This window comes from Epinephelus fuscoguttatus, linkage group LG19 (genome assembly GCF_011397635.1).
Source record: "Epinephelus fuscoguttatus linkage group LG19, E.fuscoguttatus.final_Chr_v1".
Taxonomy (NCBI): domain Eukaryota; kingdom Metazoa; phylum Chordata; class Actinopteri; order Perciformes; family Serranidae; genus Epinephelus; species Epinephelus fuscoguttatus.
In genome coordinates this window covers 21,523,169-21,545,732 of record NC_064770.1, presented here as the reverse complement: position 1 = coordinate 21,545,732, position 22,564 = coordinate 21,523,169, and the positions used below count along the sequence as shown (strand labels likewise).

The window sequence follows — 22,564 nt, the reverse complement described above, 5'->3', positions numbered from 1 at the left end:
TTAACACCTAATAACAATGTTGCTTTATGATTTTGAATATAAATATTAAAGAAACAAGCTCTGTTCTTTGTGTCCAGGATTATTATCAGTGAGATGAACAACAGGAGAAAAATACAATCTAGTCAAGGTGACAACATTTGCAGAACATTATCCTTTTAAATGATGTTTTCACAAGTACAAATAAATACAAACACTTTTTCAACTTTTTTTTTTTCTTTTATTGAATGATTGTTGAAGAACTGCAGCATTTGCAAAGCTGATACAACACCTCCACCTAAGTGTCACAACATTTATTACAAGCATGCAGACACATCTTTTCTAACATGTAAAGCTTGTAATGAGCAAAGAGCACAAAGAGTAAAGAAGCAGATGTTAAATGCTCATTGTGCTCCTCTACTGTTCTTCAGTGGGACAGTGGGACTTGTTGATGTTTTTCTCTGCAGTCTGGGAGCCCAAAGACACTGTACATGTGTAAACCTTATCCATGTTCCAGTCTGACGTCTGGGCGGATAGCTGCTGATTTGGAAGGTCTGGTCTGCTTGCTGAACAGCGGTGCTGGTAGAGATCCACTGCTCACTGGACTCCCACCAAGCAACCAGCTCACATCTGCAAAAGGCACAGACTGACTGGACAGACAGACCAGAGAGGCTTTGTTGGACTGGAGCTCAGCACTGGACGGAGGGAAGACTGTCAGGACAGGAAGAGGGAGGCTGGAGCCTGAAGATACACAAAGGACATTCATCACATAACTAGGAGTCAAATCATTAACACAAAGCATGACAGTAGGAGATTCATTTATTGGCTGTGTTGACGATATAACCAACACGTTGAAGAAGTTAAGCATTTTGAATCTGCAAACACATTTAGAAATCATCACCTAAAATATGAGCAGTGTTCCTTTTGAAAACATCAACAATCCATCAATCACAAATTTAGAAATATTTTTCATGAGTTAATTTTAATTGTTAAGGTGGAAACTGTCATTAATTCACCCTCTGTACTTTACATAATGTTATGAAAATTCTAATATAATAATTTAAATCACTGTGACAGTTTCAGGTATATCAAGTCACTTTGCTTTGTGGTGTCTATCTAACCACCTAATAAATAATACTTCAAACAGCCACAATCATATTCACATGAAGTTTAAATATATCAGAACGTTAGAGGATAAGTAAATAAATATCACAAGAACAATATTTTACTATTATCACAATATAAAATACTCTTTACAGAATAATTAATGCAGAGTTTTGAAATGTTAAATCTTGTCATAAGTTATGAAAATAAATAATCTTGTAAATGTTGCCCAAATGTTTAAAACTCCTTTGCCATCAAAAAACCTTCTGAATATTTGTATAAAATACTTAAAAATTGTGATCGTTTGCCTTCAGACACACAGCCTGATATCAAACAGATGTAGAACCACTTATCTATTATTCACCAAACAATGTGTTGAATATTTCTTTCTTTCTTTTTATTTATCAGATTATAAATTGACCATTTTCTCTTAATTTGAATGAGAAACATAAAATCTGTGCTGTTTTATGATGAGTTAAAAAGTACTTACTTGTCACAATCAGCTTGGTGCCTTGTCCGAATACCACAGTGATTCAGTTTGTACACATGGCTGTACAAAAACCTCCTGACTCTCACTAATGAGGGGAGTGGAACTGAAACATCCTGTTGAGACCAACTTTCACTGTCAACGTCTCTTCACTTCATCAGTCTCATTATATTTCAAAACACTAAAAACACTCTTGTCTCTCACAAGAGATTTATTTAATGTCTGTTCTTGTTTTGTTCCAAGTTTACTGATTTTAATTGTTTGATTTTGATCAGAATTCATCAAATCTGCAGTGAGTCTCTCACTGAGGTTTTTGTCACAATGTGAATCACTGTGATACAGCTGCAGCAGCAGAGTCATCCCATGTCTCACAGTAATAGACAGCAGTGTCTCCTGTCTCTGTCCGCTTTATGATGAACTGGTAATCTATGTTTGATGAGGATTTAGAGTTGAATCTGTCTGAGGAGAATCCTGATCCAAAGTCATCTGGTGCACTGTGAGAAGGGTAAAATCTCAGAACATACTGAGGAGCTTCACCAGGAACCTGTTTATACCAGCTGACATATCTGTCATCTCTCTGAATGTTGCAGTTGAGAACAACTTGTTGTCCTGTAGAAACTGTGGACAGCAGGCGTCTGGGTCACCACTTTGGCTGCATCAACATCTGTCAACATACAGAGAAAAATACACGAGTCAAAGGTTTGTGTGTGAAAATATGGGCTATAAAAGGACTGAGAAGAATATCTTACATGTTAGAGCAGTGATGAGAGTGCAGAGGGTCCCCAGCATGTTTTCAGTGTGTGGTGTAAACGTCCCTTACTGTCCAGCTGAGAGGTGAGCAGGGTTGGAGTGTGAGGAGAAGACAGACTGAAGCTTATAAAGACACTGAGGAGAGGAGAAGTGGAGGAGGAGGAGGAGTTTCAACACTCAACTCTGTTTTCATTCATTAATGCTCTGAGATTATTGAGACGTTTAAAAACTAACAGCAGCATTTTATAATCTATCCATTAAGTCACTTGAAGCCACTGTAGAGATTTAAGAACGAGGTAATGTGCTCTGTTCTCTTGGTTGGTGCTGGAATTCTAGCAGCAGAGTTTTCAATGAGCTGAAGTTGTCTGACTGTCTTTTGGGGAAGATCAGAAAGGACACTGTTCCATTGGTCCACCCTGCTGGATATTATGGCATGAATGAGTTTCTCTAAATCTTGCACAAAAATCAATCAACAAAAGAAAAAGAAATATTATCAATCCAAGATTGAGGAAATAAAAGGTGATTGCAAAAAGTTATGGAGAACCCTTCATGAAATAATGGGTAAAGATAAAATTAATACAATTCCCTCATTTATTGAATCTGATGGTGGATTTATTACCAAACCTCCAGATATTGCTAATTATTTTAACGATTATTTTATAGGTAAAGTGGATACAATGAGAAATCAGATGTTGCCAGTGAATGGTAAGCTGCCTGAGTCACTAATTAAACAACATATTATGCATGACAAAAAATGTAAATTTGATTTTATCAATACTAATATAGTAGAAATAGAAAAACTGCTCTTGTCATTGAAATGTGATAAACCTTGTGGTTATGATCATCTGGATTATAAATTACTACAGATATCATCTAGGATTGTGGCAAAGCGTCTGTGTCATATTTTTAATTTATGTCTGAATGAAGGTGTTTATCCACAAAAGTGGAAGATAGCAAAGGTTACTCCTCTTCCGAAAAATAGCAAGGCATTATTTACTGGACCAAATAGTCGACCTATTAGCATTTTACCTGCTTTAAGCAAACTGATGGAGTGTATTGTATTTAAACAGATTCAGCAGTACTTCTCGGAAAACAATATCAACTCAGAATTCCAGCATGCATATAAGGTAGGTTATTCAACATGTACAACTTTAACACAATTAACAGATGACTTTTTAAAACACATTGATAAAAAGTTAATGGTAGGTACAGTACTGCTGGACTTCAGTGCAGCTTTTGATCTACTCCTCAAACTATCTGCATAATAAGCGAGCTTAATAAGATCCAGCTCATCCAAACAGAGCTGCCCGCCTTGCTCTTCACTGCTCAATGAGAGACAGTGTGGACGGGATGCATGCCAGACTGTCATGGATGCAGGTGGAAGAGAGACTGGCATACAGCCTGATCCAATATGTGAGAAATATTCGTGACTTAAAAAAACCTAGCTACTTATACTCACAGCTAACACACACCAATGACAGACATTATTATAACACCAGACATGCCCTCATGGGACGCTTTACATTACCTTTACCCAAAAGCAATGCTTTAAAGAAAACTGTAGTATACAGGGCTATGTCAAACTGGAACAAACTACCAATACATTTAACCCAGATTAGCAGTAGGATCCGTTTTATAAAATAATTAAGAACAGCAATTATTCAGAAAGAAGTCAGCTTAGGTAACATATGATGATTTGTATGTGAAGGTTGATTATATTGGTATTTTATTATCACTGAAATGTCTGTACCTGTATTTGTATTGTATTACAGTGAAATATTATATTGAAGTTCACTGTGCATTGTACTTTTGGGCAGTTACACTGTACACACCAGCCTACTAATTATGATCCGTTTTTACAATGTATTGTTTAGCTTACATGAATGGGAGAGGACGACTTATTCCCTCTTCTTTAATTCATTTGTTTTTGATATTGTGATATTGTGAATTGCTTGTAATGTGATGTTGAATGTTTGTCTGTTGTGTGGACCCCAGGAAGAATAGCTGTTGCTGTGGTAACAACTAATGGGGATCCTAAATAAACAATAAACTACCTGGGCAGCAGAGGATTGATCCAAAAAAATAATTATCATAGTTTGTGTATCTAAAACAGTGTCAGTGAACATAAAGATAATATGTGGCAAAATACAGTTGGATTTAAAACCTGAATATGAAAATATCAGATAGTTAGGATGTAGGTGGAGTGCGTTTACTGATGTATTACATATTCTTTTTTTTAATTTTTAGGTACAAACAAATAAATACTTTCATTAGTTAATGTTGTGAAATTTGAAAAAAATGAAGTTGTGAGTAGTTACACAGAGTTTTAGGGAGTTTAGCTGCAGCAAATCATCACTTCAGAAGTCAACAAGTGGGAGTTTCTGAAAAAGCAGAAGTATGTAGTGAGGAGGTTTTTGTCACAGTGTAAATCACTGTGATACGTACTCTTTAGCAGAGTCGTCCCATGTTTTACAGTAATAGACTGCTGAGTCTCCCTCCTCCACATTGTTGATGATCAAACGATAATCTGATGTTGACTGATGATTAGATGTGAACTTTGGAGAGGAGAAACCAGAGCCATATTTAACAGAGCTCCAGGTGTGATAAAACCTCAGCACATACTGAGGAACTCCTCCTGGAATCTGTTTATACCAGGCCGCTTGTCGATCAGTCACAGTCCCCAGGTTACAGTCCATGGTGGCTGTCTCTCCTTTCCTCAGCGTCACAACAGGAGGCTTCTGTGTCACCACCGTCACACCACTCACACCTGGAAACAACAAGATGACATGGAGTCAAGAGAAACACACAGACTGATGAATCCAACATGAGGTCAAAGCTGCAGTAAGTCAGCCTCCTTACATGTTAGAGCAGTGATGAGAGTGCAGAGGGTCCCCAGCATGTTGTCAGTGTGTGGTGTAAACGTCCCTTACTGTCCAGCTGAGAGGTGAGCAGGGTTGGAGTGGAGAGAGAGACTGAAGCTTATAAAGACACTGAGGAGAGGAGAAGTGGAGGAGGAGGAGTTTCAGCACTCAGCTCTGTTTTCATTCATTATTGCTCTGAGATTATTGAGTCATTTAAAACTAACAGCAGCATTTTAAAATCTATCCATTAAGTCACTTGAAGCCACTGCAGAGATTTAAGAACGAGGTAATGTGCTCTGTTCTCTTGGTTGGTGTTGGAATTCTAGCAGCAGAGTTTTCAGTGAGCTGAAGTTGTCTGACTGTCTTTTGGGGAAGATCAGAAAGGACACTGTTACATTGGTCCACCCTGCTGGATATTATGGCATGAATGAGTTTCTCTAAATCTTGCTCTTTTTTAAAGATGATAAAATGCTGATTCAGTTCTTGCCTTGATGACGCTGCTGAAGCTCAGATCTGAGTCTAAATAAACACCAAGTTTTCTGACTGGGGTTTTTGTCTTTATAGCTCTGGAATCAGAAACTGCAGTAACATTCATTCTTTCCTCCTTGTTGCCAAAAACAATGATTTCTTTTCTGTCTTTATTTATTTGAAGGACATTTGATTGCATCCAGCTGTTGACTTGTTCTAAGCATTGACAGAGTGAGTCTAAGCACTGGCGTAATTTTTAGTGGGGACGGTGGGGTCGTGTCCACACCAATACCCAGCAAGTGCTGAAATGTCCCCACCAATCATTTGGTACACAAAAGGTTAACCACTAGTCGCGCCTCATGTACCGCTAAAATGCCTTTGACAGGATTCCCCATCCAATCCAAGCAAGTTTAGCTCAAAGCCCCGCCCTTGAATGAAAAACTACATTTTCGTTGGCTGAGATGTCCTCCACTTTCCTGGAAGCTGGAGCTCTGTGCAGCACGCACTTTTCCTCAGAGGCAGGCAGAGTTGAGCTGCTACAGTAGTTAGCGTAAGTTATCTATCTTCGCTCATTACATCAGTATACTCAAGTTTAGGTTGACCAAACGTGCTCTTTTGCCCGGACATGTCCACTTTTCACGTCCTGTCCAGGGCGTCCGGGGTTTTTTTATAAACTGATGATAATGTCGGGTTTTCCGTGTGTTTGTGTGTGTGTGTGTGTTAGAGTGCGGCACGGGCCACATTTTTCTGTCCGAACCCGAACCGAGCCCGACATTATTTAATGACCAAAACACTGACTTTGTGTCACACAGTTTTTACGGTTACAGGCTATTTAACAGGCCGGGCGTGCTCAGCGGAGAGGGAGACCTCCGTGTTTGAGACGGGAGCGGGAGGCGGGAGGTCCGACGCTTCCATCAAGAGGAGAGGGAGAAATAAAACAAAATAAGATAAAATAGGAAAAACCTGTCTCCCTTTTTTATTTTATTTTCAGAGTTTAATCAAGGCGGGGGCGGGCGGCTGGAGGTCCGAGTTTTCTCAATTGCCAGAGTCAACAATAATCATGGGCTAATAATAATAGCCTACTTAACTAAGCTATTGCCTGGCTACATGTTTTTCCTCACTGTTGATATGCCATGTATCAACATGCAGGTGACAGAAGCAGTGCCAGGCACTAGTGCAGGTACAGGAGAGGAAAGTGGAGAGGCAGGGACAGGGACACAGGTGAGCTAGAATAATAATGACTTGGTGATAGTAGTTAGTTAGATTTAGTATTGTGACAAATGTTGATCTGATGATGTACTGGTTGGTTCATGTCTGTTTGAAATGGGAATTTTGAATAGGCACGTTTCACTGGTCACATGGCATGCATCAATGTGTTATTTTATCAGTCAACAGTCTCAGAAGCAGTCCTGCCAGGTTTTGGCACAAACAAAGCAGGAGAGGAAGAGTCACAGGTGAGGCCCAGGCTTATAAGTTACAAGTAGATATTACTATACTAGTATATAAACAAGTGGTGACTAGCATCATCAGTGTGTAGATCTACATCTATGTAATTCTAAATACATCTGTGTATTTCCATGTGTACTTACAGTAGTTGATAGAGTGGCTGACATTGTTCACTGACATCAATCTCACTGCTACTCTCCGTTGCTGTCTTCTCCATCTGGAGCAGTTTCCTTTGATAAACACAACAGTAAAGGCTACAATTAGCCACTCTATCAACTAACTACATGTGGAAATACATAGATGTATTTAGATAGAATTACATAGATCTACACACTGATGATGCTAGTCACCACTTGTTTATATACTAGTATAGTAATATCTACTTGTAACTTATAAGCCTGGGCCTCACCTGTGACTCTTCCTCTCCTGCTCTGTTTGTGCCAAAACCTGGCAGGACTGCTTCTGAGACTGCTGACTGATAAAATAATACATTGATGCATGCCATGTGACCAGTGAAACGTGCCTATTCAAAGAAGCTGTCATCAAGATAATCTGATCTGACTGTACATCTTAAAACTGTATTTATGTGATATTTGATTCGATAAACAAGTGCCAAATTTTTTCAGCTCACACGCTTTGCACGCTCACCTTCAATGTGGCCACCAAAGCTCAAATCAAAACTACCCCCTTGGTCTAAGGGACTATGGTCACTTGGTGACAGAGCTATATAAATCTGAATGTCGTCAAACTGAGGGACTCCTCCTGGAATCTGTTTATACCACAAAGCATCAGTGTCTTTAATAGCTAGGTGGGGGCCTTGGTTGGATAAGGGTGAAATGGACAGTATGTAGGAGCAAATAAGGGAGTGAGGGGTTATGTCATGTATGTTGTTACTTCTTGGCTCACTCTGAGTTGAGTTTGTAGGACCAACTTAATAAAAGCAGTGGTGGAGTGGTAGTTGATGAGGTGGGTGATGGGTAGGTTACTGAAGAGTAAGAGGGTATACTTCTATATATTCCTTTGTTTTTCTGGCTGATAGGAGGCTTCTTTAAAATGCCAGAAGAAGAGGTGGGTGTGTCCTGTATACCTGCATATATCCTCTACTACAACACTGGATGACAGGATTTAAAAAGGAAAGAAAAACACATTGCGGATCTCTGAATGTATTGTTGAGCCATTAAAGACAGGTATGGCTGTTTTAATATTAACATTGGGCCTGTTGATGGACCTGTTACACATGAACTGAGTGCTTCACAGATATCTTTGCTCATCTGCAGTCATCAGCGTTTTTCCAAAACTTCTGACATTCTCCAATAAGTATAGATATATAACAAACAAAGATATAACAAACAGCATTGTGTATGGTGGCTTCAACTCAGTCAGTGTTCAGTGGAGACTCAAAAAGCAGAAGTATGTAGTGAGGAGGTTTTTGTCACAGTGTAAATCACTGTGATACGTACTCATTAGCAGAGCTGTCCCATGTTTTACAGTAATAGACTGCTGAGTCTCCCTCCTCCACATTGTTGATGATCAAACGATAATCTGTTGTTGACTGATGATTAGATGTGAACTTTGGAGAGGAGAAACCAGAGCCATATTCTACAGAGCTCCAGCTGTGACGAAACCTCAGCACATACTGAGGAACTCCTCCTGGAATCTGTTTATACCAGACTGCTGGATAACCAGTCACAGTCCCCAGGTTACAGTCCATGGTGGCTGTCTCTCCTTTCCTCAGCGTCACAACAGGAGGCTTCTGTGTCACCACCGTCACAGCACTCACACCTGGAAACAACAAGATGACATGGAGTCAAGAGAAACACACAGACTGATGAATCCAACATGAGGTCAAAGCTGCAGTAAGTCAGCCTCCTTACATGTTAGAGCAGTGATGAGAGTGCAGAGGGTCCCCAGCATGTTGTCAGTGTGTGCTGAGAATGGCCTTGTAACTTGGAAAGTCAGCTTACTGCTGACAGATCACAGGCTTTGGAGGATGAGGAGAGGAGGTGCTGGAGGAGCAATTTAATAGCACACTGAAACTGAGAGTGACTGACAGGAGGAGGAGCTTTGCTTCACTCTGCATGCTTTCTCACATTTCTTACTCTCATCTTCTTTCATTTATCCATTATACCCAGTGTAGACGATGATTTACTAAATTCAGTGTCATGATGTCACAAAATACTTCAGTATAGATGAATGTCACTATTGTTTGGTTCCTAATGGATGGAATTCATGCATGAAAGCTTGATCATATTTGTATCATTGAGCAGGTTTTTCATACGTTAGCAACAGACATCGATGCATTTATTGCAGGATATAAACTTTGGCTCTGCTCACATGTACTGCAATTCACAGATATGAGACGTAAACTGCCTGACTGACCAAATGGTGATTAAACTCTCAGTGTGTTTGCAGTCAGAGACAGTTCCCTCTGATTTTACAGAGAGCTGACACTTGACCTCTTCATTTACATGGAGCTATAAATAAGGAGAGGAGGCCTGCAGGTGCATCCTGGGAAGGAAGAGAGGGAGGAGTTGCTTCACTGATGGAGGATGAAAACTCAGTTTCATTTGCTCATGTCATCTGATTTTTCTAACGTCTTAACAACTGTGAGCAACTAAAACAAGGCAAAGTCATATTCATCTTTCTGCTGTGCTTTTATTGCAAATTAACACCTAATAACAATGTTGCTTTATGATTTTGAATATAAATATTAAAGAAACAAGTCTGTCTGTTGTCTTTGTGTCCAGGATTATTATCAGTGACATGAACAACAGGAGAAAAATACAATCTAGTCAAGGTGACAACATTTGCAGAACATTATCCTTTTAAATGATGTTTTCACAAGTACAAATAAATACAAACACTTTTTCAACTGTTTTTTTTTCTTATTTTATTGAATGATTGTTGAAAAACGCAGCATTTGCAAAGCTGATACAACACCTCCACCTAAGTGTCACAACATTTATTACAAGCATGCAGACACATCTTTTCTAACATGTAAACTTTGTAATGAGCAAAGAGCACAAAGAGTAAAGAAGCAGATGTTAAATGCTCATTGTGCTCCTCTACTGTTCTTCAGTGGGACAGTGGGACTTGTTGATGTTTTTCTCTGCAGTCTGGGAGCCCAAAGACACTTTACATGTGTAAACCTTATCCATGTTCCAGTCTGACGTCTGGACGGCCAGATAGCTGCTGATTTGGAAGGTCTGGTCTGCTTGCTGAACAGCGGTGCTGGTAGAGATCCCACTGCTCACTGGACTCCCACCAAGCAACCAGCTCACATCTGCAAAACCCTTAGATTCACTGGGCAAAATGGAAATACAGACCAGAGAGGCTTTGTTGGACTGGAGCTCAGCACTGGACGGAGGGAAGACTGTCAGGACAGGAGGAGGGAGGCTGCAACCTGAAGATACACAAAGGACATTCATCACATAACTAGGAGTCAAATCATTAACACAAAGCATGACAGTAGGAGATTCATTTATTGCTTGTGTTGAGGATATAACCAACACGCTGAAGAAGTTAAGCATTTTGAATCTGCAAACACATTTAGAAATCATCACCTAAAATATGAGCAGTGTTCCTTTTTAAAACATCAACAATCCATCAATCACAAATTTAGAAATATTTTTCATGAGTTAATTTTAATTGTTAAGGTGGAAACTGTCATTAATTCACCCTCTGTACTTTACATAATGTTATTAAAATTCTAATATAATAATTTAAATCACTGTGACAGTTTCAGGTATATCAGAAGTCACTTTGCTTTGTGGTGTCTATCTAACCACCTAATAAAAATAATACTTCAAACAGCCACAATCATATTCACATGAAGTTTAAAATATATCAGAACGTTAGAGGATAAGTAAATAAATATCACAAGAACAATATTTTACTATTAATATCACAATATAAAATACTCTTTACAGAATAATTAATGCAGAGTTTTGAAATGTTAAAACTTGTCATAAGTCATGAAAATAAATAATCTTGTAAATGTTGCCCAAATGTTTAAAACTCCTTTGCCATCAAAAAACCTTCTGAATATTTGTATAAAATACTTAAAAATTGTGATCGTTTGCCTTCAGACACACAGCCTGATATCAAACAGATGTAGAACCACTTATCTATTATTCACCAAACAATGTGTTGAATATTTCTTTCTTTCTTTTTATTTAACAGATTGTAAATTGACCATTTTGTCTTAATTTGAATGAGAAACATAAAATCTGTGCTGTTTTATGATGAGTTAAAAAGTACTTACTTGTCACAATCAGCTTGGTGCCTTGTCCGAATACCACAGTGATTCAGTTTGTACACATGGCTGTACAAAAACCTCCTGACTCTCACTAATGAGGGGAGTGGAACTGAAACATCCTGTTGAGACCAACTTTCACTGTCAACGTCTCTTCACTTCATCAGTCTCATTATATTCCAAAACACTGCTGGACTTGTTTCAAACACTTTTGTCTCTTTAGGGGAATTTATTTAATGTCTGTTCTTGTTTTGCTTCATGTTTACTGATTTTAATTGTTTGATTTTGATCAGAATTCATAAAATCTGCAGTGAGTCTCTCACTGAGGTTTTTGTCACAGTGTGAATCACTGTGATACAGTTTCATCAGCAGAGTCATCCCATGTCTTACAGTAATAGACAGCAGAGTCTCCTGTCTCTGTCCGCTTTATGATGAACTGGTAATCTATGTTTGATGTGGATTTACAGTTGAATCTGTCTGAGGAGAATCCTGATCCAAAGTTGAGTGCACTGTTAGAATAATGAAACTCCAGAACAAACTGAGGAGCTTCACCAGGAACCTGTTTATACCAGCGGACATATTTTCCATCATATCTCTGAATGTTGCAGTTGAGAACAACTTGTTGTCCTGTAGAAACTGTGTGGACAGCAGGCGTCTGGGTCAGCACTTTGGCTGCATCAACATCTGTCAACATACAGAGAAAAATACATGAGTCAAAGGTTTGTGTGTGAAAATATGGGCTATAAAAGGACTGAGAAGAATATCTTACATGTTAGAGCAGTGATGAGAGTGCAGAGGGTCCCCAGCATGTTGTCAGTGTGTGGTATAAACGTCCCTTACTGTCCAGCTGAGAGGTGAGCAGGGTTGGAGTGTGAGGAGAAGAGAGACTGAAGCTTATAAAGACACTGAGGAGAGGAGAAGTGGAGGAGGAGGAGTTTCAACACTCAACTCTGTTTTCATTCATTAATATTCTGAGATTATTGAGACGTTTAAAAACTAACAGCAGCATTTTATAATCTATCCATTAAGTCACTTGAAGCCACTGTAGATATTTAAGAACGAGGTAATGTGCTCTGTTCTCTTGATTGGTGCTGGAATTCTAGCAGCAGAGTTTAAAGACACTGAGGAGAGGAGAAGTGGAGGAGGAGGAGTTTCAACACTCAGCTCTGTTTTCATTCATTCATCAACTACAGCATGAGTCAGTTTAAATCATTTCTCATCAAACAGCAGATATCTGATGCTTCGTCTGCTCATAAACTGTGTCTATAAATTATATTTGATAACTGCTGATGATTTTTGTGAAAGTTTTATCACTTCCAGTGGTGATATCAGATTCATTTATGTTCATTTTTCAATGTCATTATTAAAGTAATCTTACAGACCACAGGATGAACATACTGTCATTAGTTTATAAGTTTGTTATAAAGAATTGTCACAAAGTTGTGTATTATGTAGGTAAACAGGATTCTAACCAGAGTGTGAAAGTTTACTTTTTATTTCACTGTTTTCATACTTTTCAATATTCCTCTTAGCAAGCAAACATGTTTGCTATATATCTGAATTATTTTGACTAATACTTTTAAAAACAAACTAAAATGTCTTCACGTCCATGACCTGTAGGTTACTGTAGTATTGTTATTTACTTTTGTTTAGCAGCACTTTGATTAAGTGTTGGGCTTTTGAATCATTGTGAAGCAGATTACTTAATGAAACATGATTACTGTAGTCAGATTACTGTCAGATTTACTTCATCTGGAAGTTCAACAATCATCACAACCTGTGTATCTCAAAACTATTGATCACATTTACTGTATTTAGAGGAACTTTAAAGATGCAGCTCTAAAGATTCATGTATCAGATGTGTTTTGTCACAGTGTAAATCACTGTGATACGAACTCATTAGCAGAGCTGTCCCATGTTTTACAGTGATAGACTGCTGAGTCTCCCTCCTCCACATTGTTGATGATCAAACGATAATCTGTTGTTGACTGATGATTAGATGTGAACTTTGGAGAAGAGAAACCAGAGCCATAAGCTACAGAGCTCCAGCTGTGATAAAACCTCAGCACATACTGAGGAACTCCTCCTGGAATCTGTTTATACTAGACTGCTTGATCAGTCACAGTCCCCAGGTTACAGTCCATGGTGGCTGTCTCTCCTTTCCTCAGCGTCACAACAGGAGGCTTCTGTGTCACCACCGTCACACCACTCACACCTGGAAACAACAAGATGACATGGAGTCAAGAGAAACACACAGACTGATGTTGTCTGTGTTGATGTTGTCAGTGTGTGGTGTAAACGTCCCTTACTGTCCAGCTGAGAGGTGAGCAGGGTTGGAGTGTGAGGAGAAGACAGACTGAAGCTTATAAAGACACTGAGGAGAGGAGAAGTGGAGGAGGAGGAGTTTCAACACTCAGCTCTGTTTTTATTTATAAATCAGCTACTTTATGTACGTGGTTTCACATTATAAACTTTTTCTTCTGCTCTTAAGAAACACATCTTCATGTAGCTTTATGAAGTCTGTTAATGTTCTCTAAGTATTAAATCTAGTTTTAGTATCACATGAATTGTTTCTGTACTTTGTAGTATTTTTCCATGAAGGACTGATCACACTAAATAAATACTCCTTCATGTTTGTATAGTTTTATGTTAAACATGACTATTCAGGTTATAAATAGGCGCAGTAAACATGGTTAAGTCTTGGGGATAACATGGTGTAAATGCAAATGTTGACTTTATGTTTATGACACTTTTCTTACTATGAGACCTCCAATTACTGATCTTTGGTAAAATGTTGTTTCAGTCATTGCCTTGATGACACTGCTGACGCTCAGATCTGAGTCTGCTTTAAACACCAAGTTTCTGATGGGGTTTTTGTCTTTATAGCTGTGGAATCAAGCTGATCAATAACTTTCATTCTATCCTCTTTTACTTCTTTACATTATTTCCTTAAATAGATTTAATTCCAAATATTGATTTTCTCTAAGCATTGATAGACTGAGTCTGAGTGACTATGGTCACTTGATGAAAGAGCTAAAAACATCTGAGTGTTATCTATGTAGCTGTGATAACAACCATTATTGTCATGGAATTAGGATGTACAGGTTGAATAACTGCGGCCCAATAATCGTGCCCTGAGGAACTCCACATGTCATGGTGATCCCTCAGATTATAAGCACTCTGTAGCACTCTACATATCTGTATGTACAGCATGTGCAAACAGCTTTAATTATTCTAATTCTTTTCCTCTGTTGGAAACACATCTCGAATCATAAAATATAAATGAAATGTTGTCAGGTAAAAGAAAGACTTTCATTTGGTCATGTTTTAGCTGCACATTCACTTCTAGTTTGTTTCAGTTTTGACTGTCAGGTGACCCTTTGACCTGTTCACAAAGAAGGACAAAACAAACATCTGCACTGCTGAATTTATATCAAGAAATATCCATTACATTGTCATTTCATTGAATCTGGATCAGCAAATGAGGATCTGCCGTAAATTATTCAAAACGAGTTAATTTTTATTCGTGTCAAAAGACATGAATATTTACTGTTTACAATGACTGACTGAGAGAGAGACTGAAGGAGAGGAGAAGTGCAGGAGGAGGAGTTTCAAAACTATACTCAGCTTTTTACTCATTAATGAAAAACATTCTGAATGTGATTCAGTGTCATATCTGTAGATCATTTTGTACCAGTAATCTCATGTTTCATAATGTCTTTTGCTCATGACCATAAATCGTCATATTACTACATATCATCATTACATTTCTCTTGTGTACATATTGGAGTGCTATCAGACATTTACTCTCTTTAAAATTAAACATACAAACAAATAGGTGGTTCATGTTAGAAGCTCAAGATTTATCGTGTAGTATAAAGACAATAAACTGTTTAATAATTAGCAGGGCACTGTACCTTTGTTATCTTCATCATCAAATATTATGTAGACCTATTCATTGTACCACCTTATTTTAGTGTACTATATACGTATATAGCCATGTTGAGTAACTTTGCTGATACTAATAACCACATTCTCTTTTTCCCATTAACTATTACCCTATATTAATGGAGAGGTTTGTTTGGTTGTGTTTTATCTGCACGTGACTTCTAGTTTTTGTAACTTTGGCTGCCAGATGACCTACCGACCTGTTCATGAAGAGGGACAAACTGCAACATAACAATATAATACAAAACATGTTTGTGTAACAATCCTCACTACATGTGCACCAGAGCATTTTTGTCAAGAAAGATTTATCACATAGTCTGAGTTTGGATCAGCAAATGAGAATCTGCTGAGAACTTTTAATAACTTGTTTATTTCCATGAGCATCAAAAGACATGAATATTTACTGTAAACACTGATTTGTCCAACAGTGGAATAGATCTTGTGGTCAACATTTACCAGCAAGCATATTGTCTATTTTTGCATTAATGAACGTACACATGACATACTGTAAGTTACTACCACTAAGATCTGAGGCTTTTTGTGAGAATCCAATCAAAGGGATTTGAAGTTTTAAAATATGTTTCTAATATATGAGAGAGGTGACATAAAGAATTGGCTGATGGCTTTACTCCCAGACAAGATGTGTCAAACAGTCAAAAAGCAGAAGTATGTAGTGAGGAGGTTTTTGTCACAGTGTAAATCACTGTGATACGTACTCATCAACAGAGCTGTCCCATGTAGCACAGTAATAGACTGCTGAGTCTCCCTCCTCCACATTGTTGATGATCAAACGATAATCTGTTGTTGACTGATGATTAGATGTGAACTTTGGAGAGGAGAAACCAGAGCTATAGTCGACAGAGCTCCAGCTGTGACGAAACCCCAGCACATACTGAGGAACTCCTCCTGGAATCTGTTTATACCAGACTGCTGCATAATTAGTGACAGTCCCCAGGTTACAGTCCATGGTGGCTGTCTCTCCTTTCCTCAGCGCCACAACAGGAGGCTTCTGTGTCACCACCGTCACACCACTCACGTCTGGAAACAACAAGATGACATGGAGTCAAGAGAAACACACAGACTGATGAATCCAACATGAGGTCAAAGCTGCAGTAAGTCAGCCTCCTTACATGTTAGAGCAGTGATGAGAGTGCAGAGGGTCCCCAGCATGTTGTCAGTGTGTGCTGAGAATGGCCTTGTAACTTGGAAAGTCAGCTTACTGCTGACAGATCACAGGCTTTGGAGGATGAGGAGAGGAGGTGCTGGAGGAGCAATTTAATAGCACACTGAAACTGAGAGTGACTGACAGGAGGAGGAGCTTTGCTTCACTCTGCATGCTTTCTCACATTTCTTACTCTCATCTTCTTTCATTTATCCATTATACCCAGTGTAGACGATGATTTACTAAATTCAGTGTCTTGATGTCACAAAATGCTTCAGTATAGATGAATGTCACTATTGTTTGGTTCCTAATGGATGGAATTCATGCATGAAAGCTTTATCATATTTGTATCATTGAGCAGGTTTTTCATACGTCAACAACAGACATCTGCTAGAGGATATAAACTTTGGCTCTGCTCACATGTACATATTGTAATTTACAGACATTAGACGTAAACTGTATTTGATTTACAACCTGTTAATGATTCAACTCTCAGTGTGTTTGCAGTCAGAGACAGTTCCCTCTGATTTTACAGAGAGCTGACACTTGACCTCTTCATTTACATGGAGCTATAAATAAGGAGAGGAGGCCTGCAGGTGCATCCTGGGAAGGAAGAGAGGGAGGAGTAGAGAGGTGATGCTTCACTGATGGAGGATGAAAACTCACTTTCATTTGCTCATGTCATCTGATTTTTCTAACGCCTTAACCACTGTGAGCAACTAAAACAAGGCAAAGTCATATTCATCTTTCTGCTGTGCTTTTATTGCAAATTAACACCTAATAACAATGTTGCTTTATGATTTTGAATATAAATATTAAAGAAACAAGTCTGTCTGTTGTCTTTGTGTCCAGGATTATTATCAGTGAGATGAACAACAGGAGAAAAATACAATCTAGTCAAGGTGACAACATTTGCAGAACATTGTCCTTTTAAATGATGTTTTCACAAGTACAAATAAATACAAACACTTTTTCAACTGTTTTTTGTCTTCTTTTATTGAATGATTGTTGAAAACTGCAGCATTTGCAAAGCTGATACAACACCTCCACCTAAGTGTCACAACATTTATTACAAGCATGCAGACACATCTTTTCTAACATGTAAACCTTGTAATGAGCAAAGAGCACAAAGAGTAAAGAAGCAGATGTTAAATGCTCATTGTGCTCCTCTACTGTTCTTCAGTGGGACAGTGGGACTTGTTGATGTTTTTCTCTGCAGTCTGGGAGCCCAAAGACACTTTACATGTGTAAACCTTATCCATGTTCCAGTCTGACGTCTGGACGGCCAGATAGCTGCTGATTTGGAAGGTCTGGTCTGCTTGCTGAACAGCGGTGCTGGTAGAGATCCCACTGCTCACTGGACTCCCACCAAGCAACCAGCTCACATCTGCAAAAGGCACAGACTGACTGGACAGACAGACCAGAGAGGCTTTGTTGGACTGGAGCTCAGCACTGGACGGAGGGAAGACTGTCAGGACAGGAGGAGGGAGGCTGGAGCCTGAAGATACACAAAGGACATTCATCACATAACTAGGAGTCAAATCATTAACACAAAGCATGACAGTAGGAGATTCATTTATTGCTTGTGTTGACGGTATAACCAACACGCTGAAGAAGTTAAGCATTTTGAATCTGCAAACACATTTACACCTAAAATATGAGCAGTGTTCCTTTTTAAAACATCAACAATCCATCAATCACAAATTTAGAAATTTAGCTAATAAAGACAGTGAGGAGAGGAGAAGTGGAGGAGGAGGAGTTTCAACACTCAACACTGTTTTCATTCATTCGTAAATGACAGGATTTATGTGTTTTCACAGCTTATTGACAATTCAGTTTGTTCCACTTTGTTTTGTTGTTGTTCCTGTTGTCTTTGGAGACCTGCTGATGTCCTTTGAGTCAGTGTTAATACTCTCACAAGAGGTAGATATTAAATCTTATTTATCCGATCAACTTCAGTTCGTTCACGTTCACCATGAATCGTCCATTCACACTAAAGTTTGTTTTGGAGTTCCACAAGGTTTTGTGCTTGGACCAATTCTATTCACTTTATATATGTGTAGCATACCCTCCGAAAGATGGTAAGAGACTCGACTGATGGTTTTAACGTTTATTGCTGTTCCACAAAACCAGCTCCATAAACCAACGTGAGAACTGACAAAACAAAGAAAACAAAGCAATCACATTTCTGTTTCCACTTCTGTCCATAATAAATGGTAAATGATCACGGTACTTTCTCAGACAACTCAACATTATACCAAGCAATACACCGCCAATTCACCAGACAGGTGGGCAAAAGAGTTAGCATACCTTTGACACAAATCATAAAGTAAGAAAATAATCACCACAGGCACAACACACACCAACCTTATGCCTCCTCGGGGGGTTGCCAAAATACACTCAGCCTTCGACGTTTTTATCATTAAGTTGCCGTTGCCGTTTTATTTTCCTTTGTTTACCTTGAACTTTTACCGTTTTACCATTCATTCCGTAGTCAAGTGACTTTGTTTTGTTCGGCAGTATAACACAGGAAGGAAGTAGGAAGTAATGGTCTTCAAAATAAAATCTCACTGTTTAAAAACGGAACCATTATCTCCAAAACGGGCAAAAATATACAGATAAAAATGAATGAAATTACATCTTCTTAATAGCAACACAACTCATGTAATTTATATTTTAAAGAAATCATGTCAAAAATGTATCTAAAGCAAATATTTGTTTTTTCAAAATTGACCTGCAAACAATGCAAGCTGCCCTCTGGTGAACAAAACGAGAAACAGCAAGCACCAAAACAAAATGGGTTTGCTACAATATGCTTCCCTTAGGTAACATGATCAGAAATCATTCTGTAAATTTCCATTGCTATGCAGATGATACACAATTGTATTTATCAATAAAGCCAGAAGAAACTGATTAATTAACTAAACTTCAAAAATGCCTTAAAGACATAAAATCCTGGATGAGCTCCATATCCTGATTTTAAATTCAGACAAAACTGAAGTTATTGTTCTCGGACCAACCAACTCAGAAACTCTTTATCTGATGATATAGTTTCTCTGGATTGCATTGCTCTGGCCTCTAGCACTATCGTAAGAAACCTCTGAGTAATATTTGACCAAAATTTGTGTTCCAATTCCCATTTAAAACAAACCTCACGGACTGCGTTTTTTCATCTGCGTAACATTGCAAAAATTAGGCCTATCCTGTCCCAAAAGATGCAGAAAAACTGGTCCACACTTTTGTTACCTCAAGGCTGGAGTACTGTAATTCCTATTATCAGGCTGGCTCAGGCTTGCCTTGTACCAGCCCCTAGTTAGGCTGACTTAGGCCTAGTGTGCCGGAGGACCCCCTATAATACACAGAGCACCTTCTCTCCTTCTCTCTCTCTCTCTCTCTCTCTCCTTTACTAACACTCATGTCCTGTTACTGCATCTCGCTAACTTGGCTCTACTGCATGTCACTAACTCAGCTTCTTCTCTGGAGCCTTTGTGCTCCATTGTGTGGCAGGTTACCTCATATCGCAGCGGTGCCTGGATTGTATGACGTGGTTGCGCTGCTGCCGTGGTCCTGCGTGATGATGCCTACTGCTGCTGTTATCATTAGTCATACTTCTACTGTTATTATACACATATTGTTATTGTCACATACATATACTATCATATATTAATATATACTTACAACATATTGTACCACAATAGCTGTAATTATTATTATAATATTACTAATTAAATTAATGTTGTTGTAAGCTATTGTCATTACTGTCTGTCCTGCATCTCTTTCTCTGTCTCTGTCTCTCTTTATGTCTCATTTTGTCATATGGAATATTGTAAATGTATTGTGTTGATCTGTTCTGTACGACATCCATTGCACGTCTGTCCATCTTGGAAGAGGGATCCCTCCTCAGTTGCTCTTCCTGAGGTTTCTACCATTTTTTTCCGCCAGTAAAAGGGTTTTTTTGGGGTCAAGTTTTTCCTTATCCGCTGTGAGGGTCCTAAGGACAGAGGGATGTCGTATGCTGTAAAGCCCTGTGAGGCAAATTGTGATTTGTGATATTGGGCTTTATAAATAAAAATGAATTGAATTGCATTAAAATTGAATTACTGGTGAATTACTTATGTTTTTTCATTTTTTCAAAAAATATATTTTGTCCTTGATTAATGTAGAAATGAATCACATATCATTAAATTAAACACAAAATACCGAATAATGTGTTGTTACACAGAGTGTTGTTTGATGTCTCTATTATCAGATGTATCAGAGTCTCGAAAAGCAGAAGTGTTTAGTGAGGAGGTTTTTGTCACAGTGTAAATCACTGTGATACAAACTGTTTAACAGAGTCGTTCCATGTTTCACAGTGATAGACTGCTGAGTCTCCCTCCTCCACATTGCTGATGATCAAACGATACTTTGTACCCGACAAATGACTAGAAGTGAATTTGGGAGCGGAGAAACCAGAGCCATAATTTGGAGAGGAATAGCTGTGATGATTCCTCAGCACAAACTTAAATGTTCCTCCTGGAATCTGTTTATACCAGCGAGACCCATCATCTGTAAAAACATCACAGTCCATGGTGGCTGTCTCTCCTTTCCTCAGCGTCACAACAGGAGGCTTCTGTGTCACCACCGTCACAGCACTCACACCTGGAAGCAACAAGATGACATGGAGTCAAGAGAAACACACAGACTGATGAATCCAACATGAGGTCAAAGCTGCAGTAAGTCAGCCTCCTTACATGTTAGAGCAGTGATGAGAGTGCAGAGGGTCCCCAGCATGTTGTCAGTGTGTGCTGAGAATGGCCTTGTAACTTGGAAAGTCAGCTTACTGCTGACAGATCACAGGCTTTGGAGGATGAGGAGAGGAGGTGCTGGAGGAGCAATTTAATAGCACACTGAAACTGAGAGTGACTGACAGGAGGAGGAGCTTTGCCTCACTCAGCATGCTTTCTCACATTTCTCACTCTCATCTTCTTTCATTTATCCATTATACCCAGTGTAGACGATGATTTACTAAATTCAGTGTCATGATGTCACAAAATACTTCAGTATAGATGAATGTCACTATTGTTTGGTTCCTAATGGATGGAATTCATGCATGAAAGCTTGATCATATTTGTATCATTGAGCAGGTTTTTCATACGTCAACAACAGACATCTGCTAGAGGATATAAACTTTGGCTCTGCTCACATGTACATATTGTAATTTACAGACATTAGACGTAAACTGTATTTGATTTACAACCTGTTAATGATTCAACTCTCAGTGTGTTTGCAGTCAGAGACAGTTCCTCTGATTTTACAGAGAGCTGACACTTGACCTCTTCATTTACATGGAGCTATAAATAAGGAGAGGAGGCCTGCAGGTGCATCCTGGGAAGGAAGAGAGGGAGGAGTAGAGAGGTGATGCTTCACTGATGGAGGATGAAAACTCAGTTTCATTTGCTCATGTCATCTGATTTTTCTAACGTCTTAACCACTGTGAGCAACTAAAACAAGGCAAAGTCATATTCATCTTTCTGCTGTGCTTTTATTGCAAATTAACACCTAATAACAATGTTGCTTTATGATTTTGAATATAAATATTAAAGAAACAAGTCTGTCTGTTGTCTTTGTGTCCAGGATTATTATCAGTGAGATGAACAACAGGAGAAAAATACAATCTAGTCAAGGTGACAACATTTGCAGAACATTATCCTTTTAAATGATGTTTTCACAAGTACAAATAAATACAAACACTTTTTCAACTGTTTTTTTTTTTTTTATTGAATGATTGTTGAAAACTGCAGCATTTGCAAAGCTGATACAACAGCTCCACCTAACTGTCACAACATTTATTACAAGCATGCAAACACATCTTTTCTAACATGTAAACCTTGTAATGAGCAAACAGCACAAAGAGTAAGTCAGTCAAAGCATGCTAGAACATTGATGGCCAAGGTAGAATGGAGTGTATTTGGAAACTGATTGAAAATGAAAATGCAAAGGCCATCCAAAGTGCAATACAAAACAACAATTTCTATGAAGTGTTTTGTTTGGGTTGATTTGTTGTTAGCGCTTGTTCTTGTTGATACAACAAATTATATATTATTTTGTTTCATTATTATTATTAT

General features: G+C 38.5%; 1 protein-coding gene and 1 pseudogene across 3 annotated transcripts; both read right to left on the bottom strand.

Moving 5' to 3' along the window:
- Positions 1-185: 185 nt before the first annotated feature.
- On the bottom strand, positions 186-5,270 carry LOC125879206 (immunoglobulin lambda-1 light chain-like; annotated as a pseudogene).
- A 4,682-nt stretch (positions 5,271-9,952) lies between these two features.
- LOC125879205 (immunoglobulin lambda-1 light chain-like) lies at positions 9,953-21,345 on the bottom strand. 3 transcript variants are annotated; one of them, XM_049560876.1, is made up of 4 exons: positions 16,426-16,609; positions 11,706-12,031; positions 11,357-11,390; positions 9,953-10,495 (listed from the first exon to the last, which is right to left on the bottom strand). In XM_049560876.1, exons 1-4 carry the CDS (start codon positions 16,463-16,465, stop codon positions 10,158-10,160), a joined length of 738 nt encoding a protein of 245 aa, XP_049416833.1. In that variant the 5' UTR covers positions 16,466-16,609; the 3' UTR covers positions 9,953-10,157. The 3 variants fall into 3 exon arrangements, with proteins under 3 accessions (XP_049416833.1, XP_049416832.1, XP_049416834.1); XM_049560875.1 differs by lacking the exon at positions 16,426-16,609 and adding an exon at positions 12,117-12,209; XM_049560877.1 differs by lacking the exons at positions 11,706-12,031; positions 16,426-16,609 and adding exons at positions 20,779-21,098; positions 21,191-21,345 and having other exon boundaries at positions 9,959-10,495.
- Positions 21,346-22,564: the final 1,219 nt, after the last annotated feature.